Raw genomic sequence first — 24,798 nt, 5'->3', positions numbered from 1 at the left:
TGTTTGCACATACGTGCTTCCAAGCCTTACATGGAACTTGGGGTTGAACTCAGTTCTTCATGCTTCCAAGGCAAGTACTTTGCCTACTGAGCCATTTCCCCGGGCCTGTTCTTCATCCTTTTGGGCCACCCAGCACACACTCTCCTTGGCCAAATAGTTGGTTTTTATTGCTACGAGAAAACACCAGAGCCAAGGCAAATCACAGAAGGAAGAGTTTATTTCGGTTTTACAGTTCCAGAGGGTTAGAGTCCAAGACGGCAGAGCTGCGGCAGCAAGAAAGCAAATAGCTAGAGCAGCGGCTCAGTCTCAGTTCGCACACAGGAAACACAAAGCTCAACTGGTATAGCACATGGCTTTTGAAACGCGACCCCAGTGACACACCTCTTCCAACCAGGTCAAACCTCCTGATCCCTCCCAAACAGTTTGACCAACTGGGGACCAACTCTTCAAGCCTATGAGCCCATGTGGGTCATTCTCATCCAAACCACCACACTCATGCTTGAAGATGTCTCCTGTGTTCGGAGGCAGGGGTTGCCTTCAGGTACGGGAGCTGGAAAGATCAATTCATTGCCCCAGCTTCTCTTGAATGTAGGGGGCAGGTCCATGACTTCACTCCACCAGTAAGTTGCCTTCCCCCAGAAGAACCAAGTGCAGAAAAAGGAGGGCCTCTGCAGAAAGTGTTTCACAAAAATGGCGGCCATGGCAGCCTATCTTCAGAAGTGGTGGCAGTAGTGGTGGGTACAGAGGCCGTACCGGTGCTGACGGAGCTGGTGGCCCAAGCAAAACTGTCTGTAGGGCAATGGAGCCTTTCTGGGATCAGTCCTACTATGTGACCTTGAGTGTTGCTTCTGGCTGCTTCCTTTCTGACCTTGGCTTCCTGTTCCTACAGAAGGTTCTTTGAACTATCTAAGGTCTTCGGAATAAATCATTTCTGAGCTTAAATTAGGAGAGTTGACTTCTGTAGCTTGCAATCAAAGGCTGAGAACAGCTGAGCTCCGCAAACATAACTGAGCCTGGGCTTCTCTCTTCCACAGAACCCCTCAGGGGACGTTGGTCTCTGAGCATACTTTGAGGCCTGCTGACCAAAATGAAAGTCAAGTGGGAGTTCCCTGACCTTTGACCCAACCAGCGCTCAACACCTGTAAGAGTTCCACCTCTACCCCAGCCCCCGAACCGTCGAGGAACCCAGTGCCTGTCTCTTGCTCTCCACTGAGGCAAGACTCCCCCATAATGACCCTCCTCTTCACTGCCACCCAGAGTTGAGAATAACCGCAGCTGGCTGCAGCCTCCAACCAAAACATAATCAAGGGATGGGAATGATTGGACTTGTCAGATGAAGGTGGGAGGAAGAACCGAAAACGTGCATCGAAAATCTGTTGCTTGATTGGGGTGATGCTGCTGGCAAGGCGAAGGAAGGTTTCAAAAGAAATGAGGCTTTGAGAATCTTTCGGAAGTCAGGAGGGAATAGGGAGAATATTCCAGAAAGGCCAGGTGTTCCCCACCTCAAGAGGAGAGTGACTCTATTTCAGGCAAGACCCTGAACCCCATTCCAGGTGTACTCACAGAGCAATTTCCAGAACTATCTGTCCATTTACTCACCAATACCTGTGGAACCCCTGTTGTCCCTGGCAGCTTGTCCCCATCTTTCTGGAACCTGTGGTCTAGAAAGGAGAATAGCATCCAGAGCTGGGGATGAAGTGAACCTTTGTTGACATGGTGTGCCACCACGGGTATGGGTGAGAGTGGACTTTTCTGCAGCAGAGAGGAAATGGACCATCAGAGTTCCCAGAGGGAACAAAATGGAAGTATAAGCTAACTACCCCATTTACAGATGAGGAAAGTGAACTCTGGAAATAAACCCTGGCTCTTCAGCATCTCCTTCACTGTCCTTTCCCCTGCTCCAGGTGTGTGTGTGTGTGTCTGTGTGTGTGTCTAAGACAAGTCCATTCACCTCTCCATCCAACTGTAATCCAGGCTGGCTGTGATGTCCGCATGAATTAAGATGTTTATAGAAATGAAAAAAAAAAGCTTGGGGGAAGAACTTAATCTCTTTGTGGGAATGAGGGGGTCCAGTTTCACGAGGTTAATGTCTTGATTTTTATTAATCCTTTTCTGTTTTATTCAAAGAGGATTTGGTGTTCCTAGTTCCAGCTGGGAGCTTAAGACACAGAGCAATGATTCTCGGCCTGCTGCCTTCCCCTGCAGCTTTAGAGCCCAGCATTGCAGACCTGAGAACGGGGATGCCCGGAACCTGGCCTAGGCTCAGGCCAGTTCCATGCCTCAGTTCCCTGCTCTGTCTCCGATTTTGTCCAGAAGTGTCCCTTTCTGTCCTTCTCCCTCCTGTTGGAAAGATAACTGGCCTGGCTCAAGAGACAAAAGACTCAGACCCTGGTGGCAAGACAGGATTGATAAGGGGAACCATTAGAGAGGCCTGTCCTGGCAGCTGAGGGACAACCACAACTTTCTGTAAGGACCTCCAGGTGTGCAGAGGGGAGAGAGACCACAGAGTATTATAGGGACTATGACAAGGCACGGCCATTCCATCTACTGTCTGAGTAAGTCATCTTTCTCCTGTGAATAAGGAAGTCTGCACACTTCTGTCAGTCCCATGGGCAGATGGACAGACACCTTGGGTGGCCGTTTTTCTCCCCCAGTTGAGCCATTGGAGTTCAGCTACCTTTTACAGCCCCACTCCCTCAAACCTACAAACTCCTTTGTCCCCACATACCAGGTGAGACCCCCCCCCATGAAGATGTTGCACTTCACAGGGGCCCCAATCCACGGTAATCATGGTCCCAGAAACTGACTCCAACGAACAAGGGTGTTCTGGCTTCTCCAGACTGCCAAAGTCCAGGCAGGTTTCTGCTCTAACTGGGCACTCTGACCGTCATGGGAGCCCCCTTTTCTCTGCTGTGCAAAGATTTCTCTTATGAAGAAACAAAAGTGGGAGCTGAGCTCAGTGAAATCCGCGTGCTAGAGTCATATTAACCTGGCCCACTCTAGCCCTCTGTTTCCTCACCATTTATTAGGGGAGACTTTGGGTCAGCTCAGGCTCCACCCTACACCTTCCCTTCACCACTCATAATAGGTTCTAAACTTCTCAGCACTATGAGTCTCCTGCTCGGGCTTCCCACAACCCACCACACCCAGGAGTCCTCTCGCAGACAGATCTCCTCAGCCTAGGGCTAACTTTTGAGCTGGAGGGTTGGCTTGGTCTTTCACAGCTCTTATCCAAGGAGGGAGCAGAGGCCTGAAGTCAGTGGCTTCCTTGTCTCATTCTCCGTGGAAGAATTCCCCTCTTGGATGCTGGGTAGAGGGAGGACTCAGACCACCCTGCAGAACCAAGAACTCATACCCTTTAGCCTCCTGCTGGGCAATTGGATCTTCTCTGGAGAATCAGGGCCATGCACTCTGGACAGGTCTGCTGAGACTCGATTTATCATGCATCGATTAACAGACCAAGGGGTAGAGGGCCTGCTTTTAGAGGCTGAGAAGGACCATCTAAGCCTTGGGGCTGAGGCTCAGCCCCTTCCCAAGGGTAGTGGCAGGCCATCATCAGACACCCATGGGCGTCTGGCAGCCGTTCTCCCACTTGTCCTTTCAGATCCAGCCAGTTACAGCTCATTCCTTTGGCTCACATTGTTCCTTAACGACATCACTTTTTCCATCTCCCTGATGGTGTTGTGCCCTTCTGCCTGAGCGCTGCCTCCCAGCTGACCTCCATCTCCCTGACACGCTGTGGTTTCCACGGGCTCACTGGACCACACCATCTCTGGACACGCAGAGATCTACGCAACTCATGGTCTGGGTCTTCCCCCACCCCCACCTTGTGCCTCCCTCTTCAAGGTAGCCTTGGTCCAAATGGGTGGGATGGGCCAGTCCCCTGAGGTGCACTGAGGGCCCTGGGTGCACCAGTCTTCCTCCAGGCACCAGCTCAAAGCCCCAACAATATCCTTTGGCTTCTGTACAGACACAGAGACCTTCTGAGTCCCTGCCTGGGCCGGGTGCCCGAGCGCTGTGCCAGGATAGCTCTACCCCCCTTCCTCATCTCCACTTTCAATGGGTCGAGAGCTGTTCTCTGATAGTCTTCTCTCCAAGCTCCCTTGTGAGCCAGCGTCACCAGACCTTGGACCTGCTTCCCACCTGAAGTGGAGCATCTGTCCATCCATGGCAAATCCAGATGCCGAGTCCCCGAACCTTCCGTTCAGAGCTCCTCATTCATCCATGTGACAGCGTTTTCCTGAGCTCTAGCTGTACGCCAGCCCAGCCTTAGCAGCGCCTTCTGTTCTGATTCCCCCGTTGCTGTCTGGCTCTGCCCTCAGTCATTTTCTAGTGAGGGAGCATGGCCGAGAAGGAAAAGTTAGGGCCAGCCTGATCGAGGATTGAATCCTGGCTCCCCGTAAGAACTAAGAAGTTGCTCCTGGAGGAGCCTCTGCATCTTCCTTTACAGAGCAGGAGTGGTCCCAGTCCTGTATGGTCAGGAGCACTAAGCAGATGCTTGTATGTACCTGGTATCGCGTGTTTCTGGTATGAAGACAAGAAAGAGACCCAGACATTTAGCAGAAAGGCAAAAAAAAAAAAAAAAAAAAAAAAAAAAAGGAATGACAGCAAATAGCCTTCAGGGAGACCTGGTAAGGAGAAGGGGGCGGGGCGTGAGATCACTCTGGGGATTAGATAGAGCCCAGAAGGCTGTGCTCTCAATGTGTGGCGCCCCTTCTCTGTTCACCAGCCTCCAGGTAGCAGTCAAGCTTTTCCTAGCTGCACTGGAGGTACCACCGCCTCTCAGGCTGGCCTTCGTGTCTGTCACCGTGGAAGCAGATGGGAACAAAGTGGGATCCTCTTCACAGCCACTGTCTTGGAAAGTGGTGAGCAGCTGCTGAGGAGCAGCAAGCCCAAACCTGATGCAGCCTGCCACATTCTCCCTCATCTCCCTTCAGTCCCATCCAAGGGAACCAGCTCTCCTCAGGCCCGACCCCAGCCAAGGTTGCTTTTCCCCACTCTCTCCACTGGAAATACTCAAGGACCACTTGTGGCCTCACAAGGACATTGGCTGCTGATAAGCCGGTGAGTTCCTCTCAGAGGACAGACCAAGGCCCTTGTCTAATTGCATGGGCACCAGTCATCTGAGATCACCAAGGCCAGAAGAAACAGGAAGCCAGGTGGCCCCATGGTCTGCTCCTGCAAGGCCACCCTGCTCCCAAAACCATAATTATGACCATCATCAGGGCAGAGGAACTAACACAGGAGAGCAGCCCCAGACCCCAGGGCTAAGGGCATCTTCCCCGAAGGCTCCCCACAGAGATTACTTGCCTCCCGCCCCCCGCCCCCCAGTTTCTGCTGGTCAGCTCATCTGTTGAGTCTGGGTCACGCCATAACTTGGTACGAGCTCAGAGTCCCAGAACTTCAGTGCCAGAAGGGACAGACGTTTTGAAAACTCCCTCCTCATCATCCCGATAATATCCAAATCCTCTCAAAGGGAATTTTTCCATAGGGAAAGGAAAGCGCTGGGTGAACCAGTGGAAAGATAGCCAGTGGACGGCCAGCATCTCCCTTGTGCTCCATCTTGCTTACCCTTCACTTCCAGAATCCTTCCCCATGGCTTCTTCATACTCGAACTTAATTCTACTTTCTTGATGAATCTGGGACCCAGGTGTCATCAAATTGTGGCTTTAAAAAAAAAAAAAAATCAAGGGCCGGGCGGTGGTGGTGCACGCCTTTAATCCCAGCACTCGGGAGGCAGAGGCAGGCGGATCTCTGTGAGTTCGAGGCCAGCCTGGTCTACAAGAGCTAGTTCCAGGACAGGAACCAAAAGCTACGGAGAAACCCTGTCTCGAAAAATCAAAAAAAAAAAAAATCAAGGGTGTTTTGGGGAAAACTCATTTCATAAAATTTCTAGATAAAAATATGAATACAAATAGAATATCTATATATTCTAAATATATAATATTACATCTCTTTTGGAAAACCTGGTCTGACAGGGCTGGATAAATGGCTCAGCAGTTAAAAGCGTATGCTGCTATTGTAGAATACCCAGGTTTGGTTCCCAGCACCTACACTGCAGTTCACAGCCATTTAAATGTCAACACATTCTTCTGGATCCAACACTTTCTTCTGTATCACGCACAAACACATGTGGTGTATATACACACATACATGCAGACAAAAGCTCACACACGTAAGATAAAAGTAAGTAAAATCTTAAAACAGCCTAAATAACTGAATCCTGAATATGCATTCCCATGTTTGAATATTTTGAGAGAGAAATAGAAAGAGTGTGTGTGTGTGTGTGTGTGTGTGTGTGTGTGTGTGTGTGTGTGCTTGTATGCACCATGCTCATAAAGAGGCCAGAGGACATCTTTTATTGTCATTCATTTTCACAACACTGTCCATTTGTTTATTGTTTTTGTTTTGAGAAAAAGTCTCTCACTGGCCTGGACCTCACTAAGTGGAGACGGGGTCTCTCACTGGCTTGGACCTCACTCAGTAGGCTAAACTAGCTGGCCAGTAAAGCCCAAAGTCTATTTATCTCCACCTCCCCAGCCCTGGGATTACAAACGTGCACTATCCTGCCTGGTTTTTGTTAATATAGGTTGTGGGGCTAGAACTCATGTCCTTGTGCCTGCAAAGCAAGAGATTTACTGACTGAGCTGTCTAACTCACCAAACAGGTTTCTTTCAAAAAGCTCTAATCTAGATGAGAATCTAACGGAGTAGAGGTTCAGGCTTGGAATGGACCCTCTCTAGTCTGATCAGTTCATTTGACACATGCGGGATGTAAGGCACAAGTTTGAGATGTGCTCCCTTGGGTGAAATTCAGCTCCTCTGTAACAGAGCTCAGTCTCGGCTCAGGGCTTTGAGTACACACACACACACACACACAGTGCTGCAGTGCCTGGGCCTCAAGATAACCTGAGACCACTTTGGGAGCATCCCTGGCTTCAGAAGATCCTGCCAGGCTTGTTCCCCGGCTGCTTTGGTGTCCCTGCTCACACGTGTGTCTGGCTCACACGGCTGTCCCATTGGGCTGCTGCAAGGGGCTGATTAGGTGTAATTGCTTTGCTGGGAGCGAGCTATCTACTTAATAGAATCAGCTCCCAGTAATTAGCCTGCCACAGGCCCATTTCCTTTGCTGAAGCCCCAGGGCTACTGGGCATATTGCATGTTGGACCTCTGCAGGTGGCAGCATGTGGGGTGGATGTGGGTGGGCTTTGGTTTGGGGGTAGTCAAGAGAAAACATCACTGAGGAGATTCAGCAGCAAGAAGCCCAGAGCAACCCTTCTGAAGGCTGGGAGCCAGGGAGTTACAGCATTCCAGGCTGGAAGGAGAAAGCGCCTGGCGTAGACAGACTGTTCCAGAAATGTTAGACTGAACCCACGTGAACCAAATACACTCATTTCTTATAGACATACTATGTGCCAGGCATGATACTAGCTCCAAGAATGCTTCTAAAATGATCAGTTAGACTATGTTTACATGCCCTCTTGACCATGAGGTCTTGACACGGGCATCACCATGCCCGGTAGTCTGTGCCTTCCTGGGAGGCCTGGAGAACACTCCATCTTATGCTGTGTTGATTGTTGGTTGCATTATTCCACGGATCACTGGTCCCTTCTTGACCCCACAGGACAAAGCTAATCCCTCCTGGGGTGACAGCTCACACGGCCCCTGTATCTTTCTCTAGGCTGAACATCCCAAGTCCTCTCCCTTGTGCCATGAACATCATTCTGGAAAGGCCTCTCATTAATCTGGTTGACAGGCCTGGAACCTGCTCTTGTTTGTCAATTCTTTGCTTCCAATGCAGTCTGGAGCTCGGCGGATAGGCCTGTACAACTCTGGATCCTGTCTGAGCCAGAACAACTGTGGTCTTGGACAGTCCCAGATTCCCCTCAACATGACACTTCCAACATGGGCTATGATGGCACTTCAACCTCTTCCATTAAGGAGAAAGACACCCACAGCCTTCCCTTGCCATCACACACACACACACACACACACACACACACACACACACGAACGCCCTGCCTGCCCAGCACCACTCAATACACACTGGCTGATTAATCATTGCGACTGCTATTATAATTATTGTGTTTGGTGCTGAGAACAGGCTGCCTCTGCTTCTCAGAAGCCATAAACCTGCAAAGAAGGATTTCAAGATTTGTGAGCTGTTGACGACATCTCCGGCCTTTCTTTTCTTCAGCGGCTGTGTGTTTGTCCGGAAAGATGGGCCATGGCTACTCTTGGATCTCTCCGGAAGACAATCTGGGGACTTGATTCTTGCAATGAAAGTGGTAAGTACAGAAACTTATCTTGTGGTTATAGATAGGGCAGCCAGGAGAGCTGGCCCTGTGTGCTTTAAGGTGTTTAGGGTATTCATGCCCCTTGTCTAGTCTCGGTTTCTACATAGGTACTAGAGATCTAAGCATTTCTCTGGCTTTGATTATGTAATTTAATTACAGGAAAGAGAATGGGTAGAGTGGAAAATGTGAGGGCTTAGAAGATAGAGGATGGGGAGGGGACCAGGACAGAGACTGAAAGAGTAAGGCTCACAAGCTCCTGCACACACATGCACACATGCATGCTCATGCTCACATATGGCAGGCTGGAGAAGAGTCACTGTTTTTCTCTGGGTCTTACATGTTGTCGTCTGCCTGAGATCACAGTAATGGCTGAGTCCATCCTCTGTCCCTGCTTCAAGTGTGAGGATGCAGAAGATCTAAAGAAGAAAGGAAAAGAGAGAAAAGGAGGAGGCTATGGAGAAAATAGGGAGGCCTGGAAACGACATTGCAATCAGAAAGTGAGTAATAGCAAAGCTGGGGAGGAAGTGGGCAAGCTCCCACACTGCCAGGGAGAAGAGAAACCAAGATAGCCTGCTGAGGACAAGCAGCAGAATTTAGGAACACTTGGGGAGGGTGTGTGGATACACTGTGTGTGACCACTTCTGGGTATGGGTCCTAGCCACAGCTCCCAGCATACCCTGAAGCACCCACAGATGAGAATGCTCACTGCAGGCAGCACACAGACAGAGAAAGGAGGGCTCTCTAGTGGGGGAATGGGGACAACCAGACATGGGACAGGAAGTTTAGGGTGAGGACCTAATATTTATGTAAATGGCGGTCAGGTGCAAGCCTGAGATCCCTGGTAGGGTTTCTGAGACCAGTTGGTCCTCACTCTGACTAGGAGCTAGGATTTTGCACCCTTTGAGTCTGAGCCCTCATCATCCCAGATTGAGATAGCCTTTTTCCCTAGGCCACACAACCCAGCTAGAGCAGGACTGAGAGAGCCAGGTGTTCAGCTTCCCAGCCCAGTTCCACCCCAACAGCCCACAGAGCCCGGCTTTGCTAACACTTGCCTTTTGTGTTTGACTTGGGCTTGAGATGTTAAACAAACAGTGGCTCTTGACAAATGCAAGCCGTTGCTGTGGGACCAGTTATGCTCTGGAAAGTCAAGTTAATCCCCCACTTCACTGCCTCCAGAGATACACCAAGAAACCCCTCAGTCACACCCACAACCCAGGGCTATGACTTTGGTGCGGCACCCTGTAGTAGCGATCCCTGTTTTTCTGCCTTTGTTCTGAACCCTGGCCCCCTCACTACTCAGGCCTTCCCTGGCTGATACTGAGATGACTCTAGACCCCTTCCCCTGCCTCTGCTTGCTTCTATGAAACCCAGGTCACACCAACCCGCCCAGGTGATTGGAGCCAGCAAGAAGGGCTCAAGGAAAGTTTTCAAAGTACCTTCTCTGTCTCGACTGTTGTGCTAAAAAGCTAAAGCCCACGCCTATAAAGAGTTGGGGGAAGGCTTGTCCCTATCCTGCTCTAACTTATAATCTGCTCTAGACAAATGAACTAGAACTTCCCCCAAGGCTCTGTGCTAGCTCATAACTGATGGGTCAGGCCTTGAACCAGGTTTGTCTGACTCCAGGTCAGCATCTCCACTGCTTATCTCCCTGGTCCTCCCTTGGTCTCCAACCTAACTGTCCATGTAGCAGGGATCAGAAGTAATGGAATGGAGCATCTCTGTGCCTCCATCTCTCAGGTTCACATACCTGATCATTGTAAAGTGAACAAGAGCATCATTGGATCACAGATAATGCTTTATTTCTCAGAAATAGAAACTGAGGCGGAGAGGCCACAAAGCTTCCCCCAGTTCACCCAGGAGCATTAGCATCATGACCCAGGCCTCATGCTATGCAGCATGCTCCTTAGCCCTTCAGACACTTGACCCTGTCTTTGCCCTTCTCTTCCCTGGCAAGACTTGCTCCAGTTTGAGAAGCATCTTGTCTGAAGGCATGGAAGCAGGATGCTGAGGTTTTTCTGTCCCAGACTCTACTGTCTGAGTCCCTTTATCACTCAATCTGCCTGCAAATCCAGCAGAGACAGGACTGTTCTGGGTCTTGGCTTGTGTCCCAAGGACCTAAGGAAATGTGTAGTGTGTCTTTGATATACAAAGCATTATGGGAAGAACAGTACTGTAAAAGGTTCTCTACCCAGGAAAACATATCAAGTCAATAGGGAAGTCACAGTGCAGATATCTTCTTGGCAAGAGGAATTGAAGCTCAGAAGTCCATAGAGGCACAAAGTACAGGACCCTTGTCAAAGTAGCTGGTTTTTCTTATGGGCGTGGGACTGGGAAGTGTTTCATGGAGATAGTAGCCTTTGGGTTGGGTCTTAAAGCCTAAGCTTATGCTGGATGGCATAAGAAGGTGGAAGAGGCAAGGAGGTACCAGCATCCCAACTGATGGGAGCCCTGGAGCCCTTGGAGTCTCATGAAACATGAGAGGACACAGATGTGTTCAGAGATTACGGATGGATGGAGTAGCATGTTCAGCTGGAAATGACTCTGTCTAATGTTTAGTACACAATAAAGCATGACAGGGAATGACAAAGTCCAAACAATTTACCCTAACCTTGTTGCTGTCTCTTTCCTCAGAAACTTGTCTTCAAAGAAGTGGCTATTCCCTTTTTGCCCAATTCTCAAGAGGCCCGAGTAAACAGATGCAATCAGGCCAGGAAGGTCATGGGATGTTATAAGTGAAAGGCATGTTGACGTTTTCTGGTCCAAACCCTCCACTTAGGGATATAAAACTCAAGGAGCAGGCAAGGGAGTGGCTGACCTCTCATGCTGCAGTAAACACAGACAGACTTTGGGTCGACTTTGGGTGGACATGGACAGGTCCAAGGGTCCTGTACAGAAGGAATCAAGCAATGCTGTCAAGTCTTTGGTACAGCCCAACCCAGGTCACCAGGAAGAAGATGGATGAGGTCATCCCCGCTGTCCCAGGGGCTAACCAAAAACCTTGACTGTTGACAGCAAGTGCCTCCATTACAATCCTCTCTACAGGATGGATGGGCAGACCCAAGCTGTCCTCTGAAACTCAGGGCATGACATGTAGGTGGTCGGTCCCATCCATAATGGATGCCGCACAAGCTGCCATCCTACTCACGGCAGGACCTTCACTACTGTCCTTACTGCCCAAGCCTCTGTTTCCTAATCTGGAACACAAGAAGGCTGAGCGAGATGGTCTCTAAGAGTCCTTCGAGTTCTCAAGAGCCACAGTGAGAACAAGCTCCATCAAAATTAATAATAAGTGCTCTGCCCCAAAGACGGCTTTTCCCCTGTCCTGACGCTTTTTCACGTAATAATATCGCCTTTCATTTGTATAGCAGTCGAAGGCTGGCAGTCAGAAGTGGGAAAACCCGGACAGCATTCCTTCCAAAGCCCGGCTCTAGGGAGTAGCTTGCACATTCAGGCAGGCTGTGGCAGAACTGGTTTCTGGGGTGATTTTGACCGGAAACCAGCACATCAAGAGCACACTGAGCTGAATTTGTACCCCACCCATGGGAAGCTGAGAAGGGCATGACTTTTCTTCCTGCAGCCAAAGAATGCCAGGGACAGAAATACCCAACAGGCTGCATCCAAGGCCAAGGGAAAACAGTTTGTTTTACCAAAGAGTTGAAGCCCTTCCTTCATGCGAGAGGGGACATGGGCGCTTTGAATTCAAGGTCCTCTCTGTCAGTCTGTGGTCCAGACACCCGAGTCTTAAGAGAGTAAAGGTCACCAAAGAACTTCAAGTTCTTCCTCACACACATATTGTTTTCTTTGATTGCTTAAAGCTAACTGCTCAGGAGACTAGTACATGATGATCAAACCCATTTTAGAGAAGGAAAAAGAAACGACACTCAAGAACTTAAGGAGAAGAGTGTGAACTTGAGAAACAAAGAGGTGGAAGCCTCTTCTCAGCTCAGTGACCCTAAGTGATTGCATTGCCTTCAGCCTCAGTTTTCCCATCTATAAAACAGTCCTACGTAAAAGCAGACCCACTTTTGAGGGACAAGGTAAAGCTTAGGATTGTGAGTGTGGCGTACTCCGAAAGACACAAGGATGCATCCTTGTGGAATGAACGGGCTGTTAGCTCTTCTGAGGGCTTTTGGATACAGAGTGGTGTCTGGCAGTGACATCCCAGTCCAGAACGTGGCAGATGGTGCCCTCCCTTGTTTGCTACCTCCCCGGCCACGGGGTTTGGGCCTCTTCCATGTCTCTCTATGTGGCCTATGCCAGGGTCCCGTGAAGGGCTGTTTGACCCTCCTTGGCACTGGGATTTGCATTCCAATCATTCTGCTCTCTCAGCCCATCCATGTCCGGAGCTGTTTGGAGCTGAGTAAGGCCCCAGGGATCATCTGCCATGACAACTCATGGAAGAGATAAGGACATGAGGCTCCAAGTGGGGCAGTAACACTTTGCCCAGGTTCCCACTGCTGGTTGGGTTCCCTCTTCATTTCCACAGACCCCCCCCCCGCCATGTTGACAAATGAATAAATAGAGGCAGAGGGACCCCTGTCCCAGTTTCTCCAGAATGTCAGTGAGTCATTAGGTCTGGACACCCACCCCCAGCCCCAATTTCAGCTGGATCCTCACCTGCTCCTCTGTGCCTTGAGATGGTACCCTGTGTTTTCTATGCCGCCCAGCCCAAGTCCTGCCTGTCATGCTGGGGTAGGACCAGAGCCATAGATAATCAAGACGGGGCAGGTGGTCTCAGCCAGTCACCAGTGCTTGGTGTTAACCTGGGAAGGAACTCTGTGTCAAGAGAGAAGGCTTCCCCTTGAGTCTTGGCTCACATGTACCCTGGGCCACAGCAAATCTTGCCAGTTAAGATAAGCCAGGGGCTGGAACACAGGGAAGGAACTGTGACCTGGGTGGGGAGGGGGTTGACTGAGCCCCAGTCCTATCACCAGTGTGCCCTGTGTCACTTCACCTCCTATGCCTCAGTTTCCTCATCCATGTGCTAAGGAGTGGGCCAGTAGCGCCCAAGGTCCCCTCCATTCTCAGAACCGTAACTGGGGCAAAGGGTAGAGGAAGGCGATTTCTCCATCGCTCTTCTCTCTCCTCTTTCTGCTCCTTTTCACGACATTTGTGCCTCTGGCTTTCCAAGTTCCCCTGCCTCAGTCTGTCCCTCTCTTTGCATCTTTTCTGCCAGATCCCCCTTTTCCTGTGTCTGTGTGACCTCTGGTTTGTCTCCTCCATCACACACACACACACACACACACACACCACACACACCCCTGCCCTCAGTCCTCTCCCTTCCCTGTAGTTATCTGTTTTCCTGCCTAGTTTTCTCTGGGGCTGGCGGGCTGGATCTCGGTCTCCTCTCTCTCTCTCTCTCTCTCTCTCTCTCTCTCTCTCTCTCTCTCTCTCTCCCTCCTCTCCTCCCTCCCTCTCCTATCTTGCTCCCCCCCCCCCACTCCTCTCTCGTTCTCCCTCTCTCTCTCCCGCCTCTGTCCTGCCCGGGTTCTCCCGCTCGCTCCCCCTTCCCTCCCCGCCCTCGGCGCGGCTCCCCAGTCCTTATTTGGCTGGGCGGGAGGGCAGGCGGGAGGTGGCGGCTGGCCGCCTGGGGGCGGGCGCGGGGGCGGGCGGAGGAGGGCGGTGGGTGGTGCTGAAGGGACAGCTCCGCGGCGGCCGGCAGCGGCGGCGGCGGCGGCGGCCCCGGAGTGCGGAGCTGGTGCCCGGCGTGGAGATCCGCGAGCGCAGCCATGCCCCAGGCCGCCTCCGGGGCAGCAGCAGCGGCGGCGGCCGGGGCCGGGGCGCGGGCCGGAGACGCCGGGGGGCCGGCGACAACCCGGGAGGGACGATGAAGCGGCAGAATGTGCGCACGTTGGCGCTCATCGTGTGCACCTTCACCTACCTGCTGGTGGGCGCCGCGGTATTCGACGCGCTGGAGTCGGAGCCGGAGATGATCGAGCGGCAGCGGCTGGAGCTGCGGCAGCTGGAGCTGCGGGCGCGCTACAACCTCAGCGAGGGCGGCTACGAGGAGCTGGAGCGCGTCGTGCTGCGCCTCAAGCCGCACAAGGCCGGCGTGCAGTGGCGCTTCGCCGGTTCCTTTTACTTCGCCATCACCGTCATCACCACCATCGGTAACTACACTCGCCGCCGTGCCGGAGGGGACGGGGGCGGGGACCTGGGAATGCTGGGGAGCCGCCCGCGGTTGGGGGGTCCCTGCGGAGCTGGGCGGGTCGCCGAACCCGCGCGCTCCCAGCGGCCGGGGCTCAACTGGCGTGTCTGCTTTGCTGGGGGACCCCTGACTCCGACCTATCTCCAGCCCGGCTAGCCCTAACTTGGCCCTGCCGGGCTGTGCGAAGACCCCAGAGGACTCAAGTGTGTGAGAGGGACAGGAGCAGCCGGCCCGAGGCTCGGGAGGAGGGGTGTGGCCGGGCTAGGCCCTGGGGCTGGGCACCTAGAGTTAACCCAGCGTGCCACTCCTCCGTGTCCCTGACGTTGGGTTTAGGCACCCCGGTGTCCACACCTGCTGGGCTTTGGGGAGGCACGTAGATGCCGGAACGCTGCACTCCGCGACACACGGGCCACTCTCTACCCGCGACTGAGTGCTGCTGGGGAGGGGGGTGGGGTGCGTGTGTTCGTGTGGGTGTGGGTGTGGGTGTGTGAGTGTGTCCACCTCCACGAGTTTGGGCCGCACCAGACAGGGCCTGTAATTCTCTGAGGGCAGCAGAGTAGGGGCTGAAAGCCAGATTCGGTCCTGTTAGGTTTCTTCCCGGTGTCCCAGAGAAACAGTCACCCCACAGGAATGGCTCCACTTCTTTTCCAAGGCCAGGACAGATCACCCTGTAGGAGGCTACCCGCACATCCAGATCCTCTGAGAACATGACACACAGGTACACACACACACACACACACACACAGAGAGAGAGAGAGAGAGAGAGAGAGAGAGAGAGAGAGAGAACACAAATAGATGTCTGTCAGAAAAGGCATCTCCAGCCAGGCCCTTCACCAAGCTGTTGAGGTGTCAGCGCCCAGCCAGGATCACACACCTTAACCATCCCCAGGACCCTGGGCTTACAGTCCAGATCCATGGCTAACCCTCTCCATGACCGACCTTGGGCAAGTCCCTTCTCCTGCCTGAATCTTGGGCTCAAGTCCCAACACGTAGAGGTTGGCCAAAATGATGTCAAGGGCTCTTCCCAGCCCCGACGTGCTTAGACTTGAAGATTGGGAACCCACCTTCCCCCAAAGCCACTGGGATGCCTCCAGGAGCTGGTTCCTCCATCTTCCCCTCTCCTTCTCATCCTGACCCCCACCCCCTGCCTTGGCTGAACTCCCAGGGGCTCATTGCCATTTGGCAAAACCCATTAGAAGATGGCAGTGTTTTCCTGGGAGTCAACAGGAGTGGAAGCGGGTTAAAGACAGAGCTGGACACTGTCTTACCCACTGCAGAATTCCATTCTGAGGCTCGGGCGCTCTTCAACTGCAGAGAGAGGAACACCCAGACACTACCCAAAGAGCAGGTTCGGTCTAGGGCCCCTTCCCTCCACATCCCGCTGCCACTGGCCCAGGATTTTACAGCAGGTTAGCTGTCTGTAAATCAGAGCGGACCTGTGTATGCCTCTCTCTGTCTTCCCACACCAGTTCCCCAGTTAGTGCAACTTTCCTCTGAGTCCCGGGTTTCCTGCTTCAGCTTAACCTCCCTGCTGACCTCCTTGCTTCCAGCCTCATACCCACGGTAAAATGACATCCCTGGGACAATGCTTCCAGGGAAAAACAAACACAAAACTCCCAAAGCTCAGCTGTCCCAGCCTGCTTCAGCAAAGCCCACACGGCTACCCACTCCCATGCTCCTTGCCCTACCTCCATCTCCATGCCTGACTTTATTTCTTACTTCTTATTTGGATGGCTTCTCTCTATGGCCTCCACATTAACCCTCAGAGGATACTTAATATGTTTCTAGCCAGTAACACCTTTTCTTCTGCATTCCCTTTGCTATCTAATCTAGCTCTCTAGGTCCAGTTCAACCTGCCCCCCCCCCCACACACACACCCATGGAAACCTCACAGGGCCACTGCCCTTGAAGACTGCAGCAGCACTTATTGGTAAAATGACCTAGGTGACCCAGTATGGGCTCTTTTAAATGCTTATTTACATCCTAAGGGGTGTGTTTTGTTTTGCCTTTTTTCACCACGATGCCTTGTTAATATAGGCAAAGCACATCTCTCTGACTTTGAGGGCTAGCAAGGTGCCCAAGAGCTGCAAGCACTGGAGAATGCTATCGATGGGTTTAATGTGTGCAGAAATGACAGGTGCTACCCTTCCCCTCCAACCGGGTTGTTGCTTTCCAAATTGTCCAGGGTTCTTACTTAGAGAGATGCTTGAAACTGGGACTAGCACCCTAACACCCTTCTGCTGGTATTTATACAGTGCTGGTCAAGAAGAAAGACACCATCAGACTGGCAATGCCTACTCCCTACACTACCCAACCATCCCTGGCTTGTTTTTTTTTTGTCACCTCTCATTTTGGTTCCGCCACCTAGCTGGAAGCTGTCCTTAGAATAGTGATGAGATGTCTGGAAGGGACTCTGTATGAGAATGTTGTTAGCCTGATCCTGACCCATTGCCTCCCTGGGAACATCCTGCAGCCAATCCTACTGGCTAAGGCTGGATGAATGACAGAGCCGGCCTCTATTGGCCACAATGGTGTTATCACTTGGTTGGATCTCAGCCCTCACAACTCAGTGTGGGATTTTTAGCTCTGTTACTCTGAGCAGTGGGTACAGGTCAGGGAAGAGAAGGGCTCTCCTGCCCAGAGCCACCAAGCTGATGGGCAGAGGACTGAGAAGAAGCTGGCACTTCTGATTCCACACCCAGGGCTGTGTCCCTGCTGGCCTCTTGGCTGCTTCCTTTGCCGCCATATGCTATGAAGCCCAGGCCCAGCCTGGCAGAGCTACCAAGTGCCCAGTGATGCCAACTTGCAGGATGCTCACGAGCAGCCCTGATTGGTTGAAGGTCAGCAGGGTCCAACTTAGTCATTCACCTGGTTAGTCACATTCTCCACTCCCACCCCCTCACGCCTGGCCTCGCAGCTAGGGAACCCTTCCTTCCCTGCTCCCCAAGTTCACCAGACACAAATGGAAACTCTTTCCTCGGGAAACCTCGCCCTCCCTAGCCGTTGAGTCATCAAACTCCTCCAGGCCCCAGCCCCCTCTATTCATAGCCTAAAGCTGTCAGAGGAGGAAGGGGCCTGGGGATCAGCTGGCACCATCACCTCCTCCTACAGAGAAGGCAGGGGCGGGAAGGAGACCAGGAGTCACACAGAGGGGGTACAAAATCTAACTCCCAGGTCCTCGGGTGCATCTTTACCTGTTATTACTTGTTTAGTTCTATATGTTTCTTTTGCGATACTGGGGGACCTCCTGCATGCTAGGCAAGCATTCTACCACTGAACTCCATCCTGCTATTTCTATTCCCACAGTAGCCACAATAGCAATGGCAGCTTCCCTTTATTATCTACGCTCCGGCAGGCTCTATCCGAACACTTCATTTGTATTCGCTTGTTAAGTTCTGCCAGTCCTCCAAAGCTGACCTTATTACCCCCACTCTTCAGCTAAGCCACAGAAGACTGTAAGTCAGCCGCTCGCCCATGGCCTCAGAGCTTAGGAGCATAGCACCTGGACAGACTCAACAGACCCATGACTCTTGCTGGTTGTTTCTTTCTCCATCTCAAACCCAGCCCAGATCCATGGATGACAAGGCACCAAGATATCCAAGCTGGTTCGTCCCCCACCGGGCGTCCCAGAAGAAGGGAGTCTCATGTTGCCAGCCTGCCGTTCTCTCATTGCCTAATGACCCAACAGACAGATCTCTGCCTGGCACCTGGTTGTCCCCGAGGCCATGTGGGGTTCACAGGTGCTGGTTCTCTCACAGCAGGCCTGGGAATTTTTCTGGCTTTAAGGCAACAAGAGCCCAGGTGATAGATCTGTTGATGGAGCCCAGGCAGGAAGCCTGTGCGGTTGCTCTCTGGCTCTGAGCCCGACCTCCCGCTGAACCCAGCCTCCTGTGGCTAGCTATGCCTCATGGTGACCCTAGGACTGAATTCAAGCAGGTGGCCCCAAAGAGGGAAACTGTGCCTTTTATATCTTTCCCAGAAGTGACCTGCCACTTCCCAAATCACAGAGCCCTATAATAAAAGAATGAGAGGTGATATTAGGGAACATCCAACCACTCAGAGAGGTCAATAACTTGCCCTAGGTTACACAGCAAGTTGAGCACTTGATGGAACCCATGATCAGCCTGTTATCGTCACACGGTGCAGCTCTCAGCATTACTCCCCCATCCCCAGCTCTTTGTCTACAGGCCAGCCCTTCTACCTTGACTCCACAAGCCCTAACCTGGAAACCAGAGTTCCCGGCTTCATCTCACCCACCTTCCCTCCCCTACCATGACCTGCCCAAGCTATTAAATCTCTCAGATCTCATTTTGTCAGTTATAAAATGAGAATGAAATTATCAGCAGGAAATAATACTTTCATGCAAAGGACGCGCCTGGTAGAGTTGACGTTTAATGATATCTGTTATGTTTACTATCATTAATGTTACTGTTCATGGAGTATGCCTTCCCCCATGGAGGAGCCCTCTCTCTCTCTTTCTGTCTCTCTCTTCGGGGTTACCATGGCAGAGCTACCTTCTTAGGGAACAGGGTCAGCGAGGTGAGGGGGGTAAGAGAAGAATGGGGGAAAAGGTCCAAGAAGCTAGCACATTCTTTTGTCTTACCCTCCTAAGATCCTACCCAGGGTCCCCTTTTCCTTCCACAGGCCTGGAGCCTGTGGTTTAAGGACTTTGCTACCTCTCCTGAGCAGGCAGACCCCCAGAAAATTAGTGAGGAAGACTGAAGTCCCTGTGCTAGGAGAACTTGTTACGTATTGGAGCAAGACAGAAAAAAAAAAAAATAGAGTCCCATCGGCTCTGTTACTGGTCCTCTATGACCTCAGTTTCCTCCTCTAAAAGTGGGTATATTTGACCAGAGGTCCTCCTGCTTGCCCATCCAGTTCCCATGCATTCCAGTGGGGAGCTGGAGGTGTTGGAGGGAGAGGAAGCGAGGACAGGACAGAAATAGTAGACACACGACTGGCCAGAGTGGGGACAGGACAAACACAATAAGTATTTCCACAAGAAAACATAAACAAGCACAGATGAATGCAATGTGGATTGCCACTACAGAGAGCTTTCAGATGGCAGCACACCCCGTGGGCCTGCAGTCGATTTTATAATAATTTTAAAAAACCAAAAATGATGTCCCTGTAGCCAGCCAGCAGCGGGGGGGGGGGGGGGGGGGGGGGAGAAAGCAAGCTCCAACCGAGGTCACGATCTTGTCAGTCCAGGCAAACCTCTACAGGGACCCAGGGTGGACAACCCCTCTTCCACCCTGCATCCTGGCTGTGGGCTCAGGAAATTGACATGTGTCTGCAACAGGCCAGGCTCTGCCTTCTTGCTGTTCAGAACCAGTGTTCCCACACTGCCCTGCTCATAGAGATTTGGAAATTTGCCTAAGACACTACAGAAATAAATGTCAGCCCCAGGGCTCACTCCCGCCTCCCCCGACCTCCCAGGCCTGTGTGTGTATGGGCATCTTTTCTGAGAGCCGTTCTTCCCATGAAGTCCCTGCGGTTTCTTCTATGTGAACCTGTGTATGATAGAGAATGCCAGGGTGGATGCAGGGCAGCGGGGACTATTACACAGAGCAGTGTGCCTAGAGAATTAGCTCAACCCTCTCTTGTGTGGTGCCCACAGAATGCGAGAAGGGTCTTACTAAAGGCCATACAGTTAGCATCAGAGCTGGGCTTGGAGCCCTGTTTTCTGACCCCTCCGATAGCCTCTGGTCCTCAGAGAGCCACATGACAAATGCCTGTCGTGGTTGCACAGAGAGCAGTTGAGCACCCAGCTGCCGCCGCAGCCTCCCGGGCCACGCATGCTCTCTTGCTGTTCAGAAACTGCCTGTGCTTGGACAGCTGCCAGGGGTCTCCTGGGACCAGCCCCTCACCTGAAACTGCCCAGGCCCTGGCAACTGCCACAGGCCAATTCTTCACTTCCTTGTTGGCTAGTGTGCCTTAGGCATGGCTGAGAGTAGGCAAGGCCTCCTTTTCTGGGGGCCTCTTTGTAGCAGAGCCAGGGCAAGGCTGGTCTTCTAGTCTCGGTCTTCACAAAGGGTTTGCTTGTTTGTTTGTTTGTTCCGAGACAGGGTCTCATTATGCAGTTCCTGCCGTCCAAGAACTCACTGTGTAGACCAAGCTGCTGCCCTCAAACACACAGATATCAGGTGGACACCACTATGCCTGGCCACCAAAGGGGTTTCTTACGACTCCTGTATCCACTTCTGTTTCCTCCAGTGACATAGCAAAGTCCCTTTAAAGGGAATGGACAGTAAGAACATGGCCTTGGTGCCCAAAACAAGAAACCTGTCTGTGTGTGTGTGTGTCTCTGTCTCTAACCCCCACCCCGCACCGCTGCCACCATCATCTCCTACCCACAGGGGAGCACCTGTCTCCCTAGGGAGTTAGTGGTCGTCTGACTTCCCATCTTGAGTCAGGCTTCACATCGGGCTTCCCTAAGTCAGTGTTTCTCCCGTGAAGGGCGGGTCCTGGGTGCCCCGATGGAAACGCAGATTCTGAATCAGAAGCTGTGTGAAACACAGCCTGAGAGTCTGCATTTATAACAAGCCCCAAGGGACGCCGATGCTAGAAAGCTATGAGCCACACTGCTTAGAATCCAATTAGTCGTAAGTCATACAAAGATTCCAAAAATATCCACCGACGTGGAATGACACCCTTCAGTCTCAAGGTTTTGAATACAACGCATTTCTGAGATCATGAAGAAGATCGTCAGTATCCCACACCAGGGTCAGAGCTCCTCCTTTATATGGTGTTTCATCTTGAAGCGAGAGGCATGAGAGGAAATGAGTCAAGTCAGAAGGGATTGCAACTGAAGGAGCTCATGGGCCCGAAGAGGAGGGTCTGCTCCGAGGGCAACCCCCACACCGGAGGAACACAACAGTCAGACCTCCCTCTGCCTTCCTCTCCCAAGCCAAATGTGCACACCAACTGGTATTTTAATGAGGGCAAAGCTAACCATGTAGCTCAGAGGTAGAGTCCTTGCTTTGCATGCACAAGGCCCTGGGTTTGAGCTGTAGCACCAAAAAATAAAGAAGACAACAAAGAGTCTCCCCAAACCATTCTCTAGGAAAGGCAGCAGCAGGGGACAGCGGTGTTGAGCTGGAGGGTTGCACGCTTGCGCTCCTGCTGTTGACTGCGCACACAGCTAGGGAAGCGAAGACCTAAAGAACCCAGAACACCCGTGCAGTGGGCACTGTTGTTCTAAGAAAATGAAACTTTTGAGCTGAAGAGCCCATAGGATGGGACCTGAAGGCTGAATCCTTCTTGGGGCTCAGAGGAGCTGGGCCGCATGCCACTTGGGACCAACTATGGAGCCTGGGTACTACATGCAGTAGCTGTATTGGGGGTGGGGAAATGGGGACCATGGGGGTGGGGGACAGAGAAGTAATAAAGGGCCCACCCCTGGGGACAGTGGCAACTAGGAGTCTGCTGGCCCTTTCTGCACTTCCCCTACTTACCTTACAAACAACACACACACACACACACACACACACACACACACACAATTGTGAGAAACTGGTTCCTTTTTCTTAGCCCCTGACTGTCTTGGTTTGTGTCAGGGCTGTTAGAACAAATGATCACAGACTTTATGTGGCTGACTGGCTTAAACAACACTCAGTTATTTCTCTTAGTGTTGGTGTCTGAGAGATCCTAAATCAAGGTGCCCACAGATTGGATGTCTGGTAGGGAATGATCTGCTTCTTTCTTGCTGGTTTTTAGTTGGATCCTCCCCGACCACTCCCACCCCCCGCACTGCCTGCCCAGTCCAGAAACTGAATGTAGAGAGGACCTCACACACACAAGGCAAGTGTTCTATTGGGGTCCTACATCCATGGCTCCATTCTTGCTTTGGAAACAGGGTGACCAAATTACCCAGGATAGCCTTGAATTTGCTCTGCAGCCCAGAGAGACCTCAGGCCTACAAGTCTCCTTCTTCAAAGTAACTGGGGCCACAGGCCTGGCTCCACCTTCTCCACCACAGAAAGAAGGAGACAGGCCTGTCTCTTTTTATCCCACCGAGAAGGACTCCATTCTCATTGCCCAGCGCCCTCCTCTGAACATGAACACATTGGGGTTCGGGTTTTAACATGTGGATTTGGGAGACTGTACCACTGCCCAGTGTCCCCAAGAGCAGAACAGCACCATCTCTCGCTAGAAGCCTTAACTGGGGAATCATTTCCTCAATCTAGAAGGAGCTGTGCCTCCCATACATAGGCTAGGCCCAGACAGGAAAAGCTTAGAGAAGTCCTGTTCTGCACCTCCTCCCCCCCAAGACACTCAGCCTGTTGTGCCAATGGAATGCAGGTGGCAGTTGCATTTTTTTAACCCTTGAGCCAAGCAGGACTCCTGTGTTTGCAAACTTATAGGGAACTGGACGACCTGGGGAATCAGTTAGAGGGGAAAGCACTGTGTTAAAGGAGGGTGCTTCTGTCGCTGTGACACACACCATGATCAAAGTGACTTGGTAAAGGATTTGCTTGACTTAAGGTTATAGTCTATCACTAGGGAAAGCCCAAGGCAGGAACGCAAGGCAGGAACCTGGAGGCAGGAACTAAAGCAGAGACCGTGGAGGAAGGCTGCTTCCTGGCTTGCACCTCCCAATTTGCTGTTTGCTTTCTTCTATACCACATGGCCACCTGCCTCGGAGTGGCACCACCACACTCTGTACTGGACCTGCCCACATCAATCATTAATCAAAAAAATACCCCACAGACATGATTATGGGCAATCTGATGGAGGCATTTCTCAGCTAAGGTTCCTCTTCCAACATAACTCTATCTTGTGTCAAGTGGGCCAAAAAAAAAAACAAAACAAAACAAAAACCCTCTAGGACAGAGGTCATTGAGAAAAGAAATCCCCCTTTAGGTCCCTGCCAGGCTATGGTGAGGGGAATGGAGCAGATCCACAGGGTTGAGCCCACACCAACAGAAAGAGGCCATAGGGAGACAATTTTATCCAGCGTAAGATGGGTCTTGTTAAAGTTGAAGCTGGCAAAAGAAGCTTGTGGTGCCTCAAAAGTGGTGAGCTCCCATCCCAGGGAGTAGATAAGCCAACACTGTGCATATGGTAGAAGCCCCCCACCCACCCCATCCTACCTACCCACCCACACACCTGCCGCTCCACCCTTTTCCCCTCCCTACCTACCCCATTCCCTGCTGCCACCACCACCAATATGCGTCCATCAGGCTTCAGAGAGAGAGAAGGAGAAGCAACAGAAGGTGCACATAAAGTTTAAAGAGGCAGACCGCAAGGAGTTAGCAGAGAGGTGGAAAGACAGGCTGGTAAAGCCAAATTCCACAGGGCCAGGAACCACAAAAGGCAGGCTGGGAATGTCTTCAGTTTGGGTAATTGCTCCTGCCCACAGGTAGAATTTCATCTTCAGGGACACACCCCTTCTTCAGCTAATCCATAAGGCCTTTCAGGTGACTGTGTCAAACCGAGGCGGTCTATCTGGGAGAAGAGCTAATCCTACATAACTTAGGGATAACCTGTGCTCCTTTACTCGATGTCAACTGGTTATGAACTGTGGTGCCTCTGAGGAAATGCCACCCTAGCAATCTCTCCGTTGGCATTTGAAGAACCAGCAAGCTTGGCCACAGGACCATCACATTGCAAATGTATTAGACTTGCAGATGCAGTGACCAGCTTCATCCCTACCCAGAAATGTTTTGAGTCCTTCCTTGGTCTTCTTGGGGAAGACTGGGGAGTTTGGGTACCCAGAGTTAGAGACCCCTTCCAAATAGAACTGGCTTTATCCTTCCCTTCTTGGTTTATCAAAAGTCATTGAAATCTCCTGAGGTTTTCTGTGTGCCAAGCTACATATGATGTACCACAAGATCAGACAGCTATAACACGGATCCTTCCCCAAGGAGCTGGGGTTTAGTGGAGTCCTGGGAGATCCAAGTTGGCTGGTGTGCATGCTGACTCCACACAATATCTCTCAGATAAGCCTGAGGTTTTTTCTAGAGTGGCAGGACATTAAATGTTGGGTCGAGCTTTGGGGATAAAGACTGACAGTGGTCTTCAGAGAGCAAGGTGGAGGGGCCAGAAACAGGACACCCCAACCTTCCTAATGCTGCAACCCTTTAGTACAGTTCTTCATGTTGTGCTGACCCCCAACTATAAAATTAATTTCATTGCTACTTCGTAACTCTAAACTTTTCTAGTGTTATGAATCATGATGTAAATCATAACTTAATTGTTCTAATGTTATGCATCATGATGTAAAGTTCTGTGTCTTCCAGTGTTCTTAGGCAACCCCTGTGAAAGGGTTGTTGGTGCCCCAAAGGGGTCACAGCCTACAAGTTGTAAACTGCTAGTGGGTAGCCTTGGCTTGACAAGCAGCATAGACAAG

At 51.7% G+C, this 24,798-nt stretch overlaps 1 protein-coding gene and 1 long non-coding RNA gene across 6 annotated transcripts in view; one reads left to right on the top strand and one right to left on the bottom strand.

Annotated features, from left to right (window-relative positions):
- Nucleotides 1–227: 227 nt before the first annotated feature.
- Nucleotides 228–14,316, bottom strand: LOC121439679. Of its 5 annotated transcripts, XR_005973279.1 has the most exons (6): nt 14,178–14,316; nt 8,634–8,712; nt 5,572–5,667; nt 4,144–4,524; nt 1,600–1,752; nt 228–1,075 (listed from the first exon to the last, which is right to left on the bottom strand). It is a non-coding gene; the product is annotated as an uncharacterized LOC121439679 (long non-coding RNA). The 5 variants fall into 5 exon arrangements; XR_005973278.1 differs by having other exon boundaries at nt 228–1,752; XR_005973282.1 differs by lacking the exon at nt 4,144–4,524 and having other exon boundaries at nt 228–1,752.
- LOC121439678 (potassium channel subfamily K member 3) overlaps nt 13,911–24,798 on the top strand; it is a 36,536-nt gene continuing 25,648 nt past the window's right edge. Inside the window, exon 1 of the mRNA XM_041640252.1 lies at nt 13,911–14,406. Within this exon, the coding sequence (XP_041496186.1) occupies nt 14,124–14,406 (283 nt within the window). The 5' untranslated portion in view covers nt 13,911–14,123. The remainder of the gene's footprint in view (nt 14,407–24,798) is intronic.

This window comes from Microtus oregoni, unplaced genomic scaffold, assembly GCF_018167655.1.
Source record: "Microtus oregoni isolate MIOR12 unplaced genomic scaffold, Mior012 000062F_ref0000492, whole genome shotgun sequence".
Taxonomy (NCBI): Eukaryota; Metazoa; Chordata; class Mammalia; order Rodentia; family Cricetidae; genus Microtus; species Microtus oregoni.
This window is presented reverse-complemented; position numbering and strand designations above follow the sequence as displayed.